Here is an 8,768-nt window from a genome sequence, read left to right as displayed (position 1 = left end):
ATATACACATATATATATATATAATTTTACAAGTCACACTTAACAAGAAATCCTGTGAAACCAGCTGTTTCTAAGTAATATTTTTTGTGGCTAAATCCACTTTGTTTAAAAAAAAACACCCATTTCTTGTGCTTTTCACTCACAAAGAGACTCAGTCACATCTTCAAACACTCTGATTAAAAGTTGTCCTCTAGAGCTGTTATTTGGGAGTTACAGATTAGTGACATCCCCTGGGTATATTCATTCTTCATTGCAGCCAAGCTCAGTTTTATCCCAGTTCAGCTATGCATCTGATGTTCAAATAAAATAATCTCATAGATATTCCCCAAAGACTCATTGCAGTTTGGGGCCATTTCTATAAACCATAAAAGACTGTTAGACTTTCAGAAGGGCCATTTAAATTAACTCTCAATAAAAACAAGTCATTGACTGAGGAAAAAAATGTTACAGAGCCAAACGAGACAGACAACAAACACCATCTGCATCAGCAAAACATCCAAAATAAATCACGTGTGGGACTGCTACTAAAGTGGTTACACTTATTCCAGTAGTTACATAGTGGCCACTTGAGGCAAGCTCCAAAAGTGAGTCAGTCCCCACAAATTCAACTGAACCGCCAGTGTTGAGGTCCCACAAACTGCAGCTCCTTGAATACTTCAGGCTCAGTGTAATTGTGTTTAAAAAACAAAGAAACAGTTGTAATACGGATTATACACACATCTATACGCCACATTTTCCAATCCAAACAATTTAATTCAATTTTATTCAACACTAAACACAAATGATATGATATATGGCCTGGAAGAGCCATTTACCATCCAGTTAGCTGACAACCCGTCATGCTCTGCCCCAAAGATAAGAGATCAAGTCAAGTCAAGTGGCTGTATTGTCATTTCAAACATGTGCACTGTTACAGTACACAATGAAGCGAGATAACATTCCTCCAAGACCATGGTGCTACATATAATATATAACAGAGAATCAGCACAGGACTACATATATTGCAAGTGTGCAAAAAATGCAAAAAACAAAAACAGCGCAACACCAGTCAGAACAGATCGATACACACACAAGACAGTGCAGACATACCAGTGCAATAGAAAGTGCAACAATGATGGTGGTTGTGCAAAACAAACAATGACAGTGGGTTGTGCAAAAAGACTGAGAAAAAGATTAATGATAAGCTAGTAGCACTCGATCCAAATGCAAAAATAGTAAATGGCAGGTAGTTATGATGCTGTTTTGATCTGCAGGTTGTAACCACGAAATAATTTTGCATGCGCTAATTTTACATCCACTTTTAAGAGGCCACATGGCGGTGATATTGCTGTCAGTATCTTATATGAAGAATGGACATCAATGGGAACCGGTGTGTGATTTGTCCCACGGGTGCTGCAATCACACAATTCAGAAAAGTAGAAGTTAAAAGAAGGGAGGACAGAATAATAACCCTGCTGTGGTCACTAATGTGGTGGAGGTTTAAAGAAAGAAAAAGAAGAAGCAGCTGTTCCTATGATTCTCGTGGTCCCTGTCTCATTGTGTCCCCGTTGACTTCTTCAGCCACAAAATCATCACACACAAAAACTGTCTCGCCTGAGCAGTCCCGCCTGTGGCCTGCGTGCTGCTGACCCCAATGACATCACTGTTGGTGTGCAAGCACAGAAGGTCTGCATGCTGTCAGCGAGGTTTCTTTAACATCGCTGACCAGCTGACACGAGTCACAGCAGGATCTCGAGTCTGTCAACAGCAGATTCTTACAGTATCAAAAACCTGCATGCACATTGTGGACACCCTTTTCTCCCTCATGTTTACAGTGCATGCAGAAACACAAAGTCAGTGATGATGGTATTTATGATGATGGGAATTTTTACACAAGTAAGTGAGTTTATATTGGTAAACTCCCATGAGATTTACAAATTACACATAGCTGTCTGTAATCCAGACTGTATATATAATGTACTGCTTTTTACAGTTTAAGTACTTCCCAAGCGTGTCTGAGGAGATTACTGCTGACTTGACAAAACCTAAAACCCCAATCAGAGATGATTGGTATCACAATGGTCTTGTGAATATGGTGTATTTTGGCTTTATGTAATTAAACACTGTAAATCTTCTCTATCTGTGTACTATGTATACAAAAGCCCAATAGGGGACCACAGTTGGAAAAAAGCAATACTTGTAAACTCTGTGCAGTACATCAGTTCCATGCTCTGTTTTGGACCAGTGTTAAACTACATTGTCCCTATTAAATTAAAGCTTAAAAAAAGCTTTTAGACAGTCTTTCCATCACCATGCAATAATAGTCGATTCTGTTTTTCTTCCCTCGCCTTCTTAGAAAATCAGATTCCATCTGCTTCATTGGCTTACAAAAACAATAGCAATTTCTCAAAAACAAAACAAACTCACAGTTTTGGTGTCAGTATCTCTTTAGGTAATCATCAAATCTAATTTAAGCAATCAGAATAACATCAGCCTTGTCACGCATTCACACATTGCTGAAAACTTGCTTTACCTCAAATAACTGACAATAATCTTGACTCGTGATCTGATTTGTTTCCCTCCGAGTGCCGCAGCATGTGTCATTACAACAAGTCCTTTTCTTGTTCTCCCTAATGAGGTGCTATTAGAGGCACCGATGTGTCTCTTCCTGTAAATAATACCTGCTGACAACCACCCAGCTGCTGTCACCTGAATCGTCATGGCATGTGTGTGTATGTGTGTGAGTGCATACAAAGTAGGTGGACAGCAATCGTGGGAAGCACAGTCATGTCAAAGCTTTGTGTTCACGTGTTATTGTTATAGCTCGGAGAGAGGCTAGGTGCACATCGACATCTTCTGCACCCGAATGCATCACAAAGCAGCAAACGGTGAAGTTATCTCCTCTCTGCAGATAGATGCATATTCATATCCATTAGAAATGTCACATGGCGAAGAAAAAGTCCCACCTAACTTTTATAGAGCCTAACATTCAGAGATGTAAATGTATGGTAATTAAATTTGCAGTTTCGACTTAATTTAACAGAGAAATAATTGATTCAGACATTAGCTGTCTAAATCTCAATTGATGGAGCGTCTTGCAAGTACTAAAAGCCGCTCATTGATCAAGCTCTAAAGCTCATGTTCATCGATTCAACTCTACTCTGTACCATTTCGCAGAGACTGTGCTCATGTTAATGGAGTCAGTGATGGAAAAATTACAGCTTCAGTAACAGAACAAAAAGGTTAATAATGCAATAAAATTGCAGGGTTATAATTCAGGTGAAAGAAAAGATAAAGCCACTTCAGAAAAAGATCATTTATTTTCAATTCAACGACAAAAAACCGTGTTTGTTACTAAAATAGCTGTACAAATTAAACTCTAACAGCAGGTCACTCTAACTCACTAACACCACAGTAAACCTTCAGTACGATTAAAAAGGATTGTGCTGCTATAGTTCAGAAGTGAAGCACTACTAGAAGAGAACCAAACCTATCAACACCACCTTGAAAAGTACTCTTCAAAACAACTCAACACGACATTCACTAAAGAGTTCACACTATATAAACTGATTCAGTGTCCTCTTTAGTCTGTGGTTTTGCATTTAATCAACATTATTATTTGGTCTTCTGTTCTTCATTACATCCACATCCTCCAGGCCCGTCTGCATGCTTCTACATGTAGTGGAGTGATAAAGCTATGTCGTTTTTCCCAGCATGCCCTGCATCGTCTTCAAGCATTTGGTGCCATCACTGAAACACACTTCCACGACTTCTCCTCAGTTCAACTCGGGTTTATCGTAGGGGTCATTTACTCACTTTTTTAATGAAAATTTTTAACTTGCACACGAAGATGCTGCTGAATCAGCTAATAAAATCTAATGACATCTGGGATGAAAAGAGAAAATACAATAAAACTGAAATCCAGTCCTTGCTTAAAATACACCATAGAAAAAGACAACTTACAATGTTCTCAGCAAAAACATGACCATATACTGTGTGTGCAAGCGGTTCACTACATTTAATTTTCACACCATTCCCGGCTAAGAGCAATGAACACAATGAGAGAAACTGAAGAATTTAGATGAGGTTTTTCAAATCTCACTAACCTTCCACAGAAAAGAGATTGGGGTGGAGTGATGGGTTGACAAAATATTTTACATAGTACAACAATATATTTCTTGTGTTGTTAAACCAAACCTTGATAAACCTAAACAAGTTGTTTTCAATGAAGGTGAAACTTATAGGAGCAATTTGGGTTTTTTATTTGGCCAGAGAGTGGGTTGGAGGTACTTGGCTCAAAATATAATATTTATGTTATACATTTTTCATATAGTCCATTGGTCTGCGCCAGTTGATACATAAAAATGTTGTTCATACTTAACTGACTTTCAGATAAAAAGAAAAAAATGATATTGGGACAAAAAGTGGAATGCCTTCATAGGAACCGGAGGCGGGAAGTAATGAAGTGTGGTGTATCCATTACTGGTGTTTATCATGCGTGATATAAAAAGATGTGATAGAGATTAAAGACGAAAAACATATATGCAGGGAATATGAGTGGAAAGCAAAGACATGCCTGCGCTAGAGAAAAGTGACATCGTGAGAGAAAATGAAGACATTAGTCCGCTATCGTTGAACCAAAATAGTCAGCAATGTCCTTACATAACCAAAGCCTTTTGGTTTTTACTTACTTGAGCAAAGAAGTTAAATCAGTACCTCAACTTCTACCAATCTGTGGTTTCCACCTTTGTTCAGATAACAGATTTCAGAAAATGAATACAAGCCACACTTTGCTTTGTGTAACAATGAAAGAAGCATGAATAACAGATGTTAAAGAAAAGAGAACACAAACATGTTCATTGTGAACAGATACACTTTTCTTTCCCACCATGAAATATAACATTAAAATAAATGAACTGAGCTCACTGACAAAACAGCAGACATTCATTATCAACATCATTCCTGTTCTTGTCCTGTTCTTTCAATAATCACAAGATTGGTTGATATAAAGTCAGAATTGTAACATTTACATCATTTTCTATGTACAGTTTTTCCACCGATGATATTGACATATGACCATCTTTAGAGTCTGTTTAAAAACACTACCATAGAAGCAAAAACAAAGCAAACAAAATGAAAGAACATGAGTTTCTGTCTGCGTCTTCCTGTCTTGTTGAGCCAGTAGTCAGGCTCAGTTTGTTGTGTAAAGCACTGAGGCTTGACAAGGCATCTCTATCTCTGTCTGTCCCCTCAGCTCCAACACTGCCAGGTCAGAAGCAAGTTGAACCGTCACTTAAATAAAATATTCCTTCTGGTTCTCAGTGGGACCGTTCTGTGAAGTGATCCGACTTCTGAATGGCAACTCTGGATTGTCTTCGGGTTTCACTGTTTTTACTTCCTGGCGCTGACATGTGCATTTCCTCCTGTAGAGGAATCGGGCCATTATGGCTAATGAAGACACGGTTACAAAGATCACCACAGCTATCACACCTGCAAAGCAAATAAATGGACAAAGATATAACAGTATGGCAGAGGCAATATAAGTATATGTTAAGGACATCAACCATAGACTTCACATAAACAGTGGATGTAACTTCTCAGTCTGAAAAGCTGATACTAAAGTGCCTTAAAGCAGCCAATAGGAACATCCCTTAGCTTAGGCTCCAGTTCTGTAGACATAGAGAATTGTTGGAGACTTCTTCCATGCAAACTGTATACGACAACGGCAGCCTTACTTAAAAAAGCAAATACAGGGTATGCAACTATGAGGTGCAATCAAAAAGTTCTGATTTGACTCACAAAAATAAAAAGTGAACAGTGAACAATTCCATTAACACACCTGAACAGTGTTAATGGAACAGTTTTAAAAATGTCATTTTGAAATTCAAAGCATATTTTTTTGCCTTTGATAAAAATGAAAACTCTTGTTCATAATTTCTTGGTATCACACTAGCATTTTCCCTAAAAGTCAGTGTTCGTAGAGACAATCTGTTTGAGTCTATGTTTCTGCTTTTTCTTCATGTCTAATGAAAAACTTGTGAAATTCTCAAGCCAGCAATTTGTGGATTGGACTGAGTTTTGAACATTTCAGGAAATTTCAATTGGCCTCATTGGTATATATTTTTTGTCTTTCACAAGACTTCCACAGAAAGCCAGAGCACATATCACCCTGTTCTAAGGATGTCATGATTTTCTTTTGTTTGCTTTACGTAATTCATCAGAACCACAAGTACGGTGTACACAAGCTGTCAGTAAAGGAAAGAGAGTCGGGAGAAAAAGGAGCAGCAGTCTCTAATGAAACACCCAGCCATATGTGTAACATGGAGGTGAGATATTATTTTATAATACGTTGCTGAAAATATACCTGCAACAGTTTAAAATATGTCAGAACTGTATGTGATCAAAAGAAAAAACGTTTTATGCATCATGAATTGTTAACACCTGTTAATTGTCAAAGCTGAAATTAAAAGTTTCTTCAAGTTTGCATACATCTTAACATTTCTTCTTGTAAAAATAACTGCAACTCTCTTAATCCTTTACATATTGAAATAAAACCAGTTATAGACTCATGGCATGTGCCCACCATCTGGACTACTTTATGCAAATCATAATGCAGGACACACACAACCTCTGGAAACTCCTGAAAAAGGCTGAAACTATTCATTGCTGTTCTACAGTGAAAGCAGATTCAGGAAACTAAACTGGTTACAATTGAGTGCTTTTGTCTTATTTTCAATTGGAATAAATTATCACCGGAGAGCCAAACTGGAAACAAAACATTATGAAATAAAACTCCTATCTGAAGGCGAGTGGTCAGTGGCCCAACAGACACAGGAAACAAAATTGCTTTGCTTCATCATTAGTACTGCAGGGTCCACATTTTCTCCAGGCTCCCTGGGCAATTTGAGCTATTAGAAGGTATCTACACTGATGTTAGCAATAACAAAAACTGACAGGAATTGTACTTGGAGTCGAACGTAATTTGTATTCTAATTAGCCATGTTTTCCTTTGTGTATTCAGACACAGTCAAGCTGTTTGAGAGGCAGCTGTGGGCTTTCATTTGCACAACATGCAGTTCAGTTTTAATCATCATTTCAATGCCAGTTCCTCTGCACTGAGGTGTGTCAAAAGAAAGGTATAAATGAATTCCAATAAAGGAAAAAAGATGTGATAGGAGAACAAGTTTGAAACTATCTATTAACTGACTTGACATCACATTATCCCCGTTGGCTTTGTACACAGTTTCTGTCTCATGATTGATGATAATGGCAGAGCCACATTGAAACAGGTTGCTGCCACAGTACCTCCGATGAGAGCTGAGTCACTCCTGATGGCATTCACTAAAGGCTGACCTGTTCCCACTGATCCAGACTGGCCTGCAGAACAGAGACATAGAAGAAAAGGTGCAGGGAGAATGAAAATATGAAAGAGAAAAGAGGGAATTTGCAGCACAAGCATCACAGGGGAACTGAAAGAAGATGATGAAATAAAGTACAGAGAATAGATAAGAGAAAAAGAAAAATAAGGAAGCAAAGGATGGCCATTAGTGAGGCGAAAAATAGATATTGCGACATGCTCAAAAGAGAATGCAGAGAGGGGGAAACAGGAATCATCTACGGTGGGACTTCAGAGTGGATTAGATGAGTGACCACAGGGGAAGGATATGACAACGCAAACTCTCACCACTGGTTCAAATTAATTGCCTCATTTTCTAGCCGTTACTGCAGTGCACAACAGCATTAGAGTCATCCACATCATGAAGTTGGAGAGGTATCACCCACACAGAAGTGCCTATGATAGGAATTTCAGTAATATTAATTATTTGAGTCTGATGGGAAACATAATCCCGTGGCTGTGCGGTAAAGGAACATTACAAATATTGGAGGATGTGTTTGCTACTCACTATCTGACCTGTGTGGAGGATGCTGTAGCTTTCACAGATGAGACATGTCCAAGCGTTGTCCCCTAACTACAAATCTGTGTTTTAATATATGCCTTTATTTTCTGTAATACGTTTAGGCTGACTTTTACAAGAATAGCACATGACCTTTATGACTGTTGTTGCTCCGCTGTGCAGAAACCTGAGACATGATAAGTCTGAGTGGTAAGCAGTTTAGCATCTTTCTTTTCTTTTTTTTGTAGCAGTGTTTATTTGAAAATCTGCAGGGGGAGACCAGACATTGCATTTATGATGATATTCAAAGCTATTTGGATGATGTTCTAATTATGCAAACCACCAGGATAATGTCATTACATTTAATTCCTTTCCCTGACACATGCATTTGCAATTGTAAAAAGAACATCTGTAGAGGCTGGCATAAAAAAACTGATGTTTGACACTATCCTAGTCGCAGGAATAATGCAGAAAAACCATCATCCAGCAGAAATTGCCCCATGAAACGTCGAGATTGTCTTCACCTAGTCGTTATGCGTGGTTCCAGATCTGCATATAACACAACTGAGGAAGCAACAGCTCATTAAATAGGATGTGCAGCTTTAGAAATTCAGATATCATTGGTAGAGACACAATATTATATTTTCAAAACGTATTAATAGTTTTAAACACATATACGGTCTAAAGTGAAAGTAAGTAATACTTTTTCTGCCCATGACACACCAGTCCTTTCTAATTTTCATTCTCATTTGGCAAAACACTTGCTGTCTCGGGTGTCCTTTGGCATTTCTGCTGTGGCAGTAGCAGTGGTGTCATTCTTAACTCGTCCCATATGGATGCTTTTAAAGGATCTCCTGATGCCACATGCACATGCACAAGCTAACTGACACTTTG

The 8,768-nt window shown here is 38.3% G+C and overlaps 1 protein-coding gene across 1 annotated transcript in view; it reads right to left on the bottom strand.

Annotated features, from left to right (window-relative positions):
- Positions 1 to 5,272: 5,272 nt before the first annotated feature.
- The window catches only part of LOC146619683 (contactin-associated protein-like 4), a 79,431-nt gene continuing 75,935 nt past the window's right edge, over positions 5,273 to 8,768 (bottom strand). The window contains exons 23-24 of the mRNA XM_085369020.1: positions 7,285 to 7,356; positions 5,273 to 5,469 (exon numbers count right to left, since the gene is read on the bottom strand). Of these exons, the coding sequence (XP_085225146.1) occupies positions 5,273 to 5,469; positions 7,285 to 7,356 (269 nt within the window). The remainder of the gene's footprint in view (positions 5,470 to 7,284; positions 7,357 to 8,768) is intronic.

Source organism: Diplotaxodon limnothrissa, linkage group LG13 (genome assembly GCF_057381915.1).
Source record: "Diplotaxodon limnothrissa isolate DT_005_m linkage group LG13, D_limnothrissa_male_GT1.1, whole genome shotgun sequence".
NCBI lineage: Eukaryota > Metazoa > Chordata > Actinopteri > Cichliformes > Cichlidae > Diplotaxodon > Diplotaxodon limnothrissa.
The sequence above is the reverse complement of the archived record's forward strand: the minus strand, read 5'-3'. Positions and strand labels throughout refer to the sequence as shown.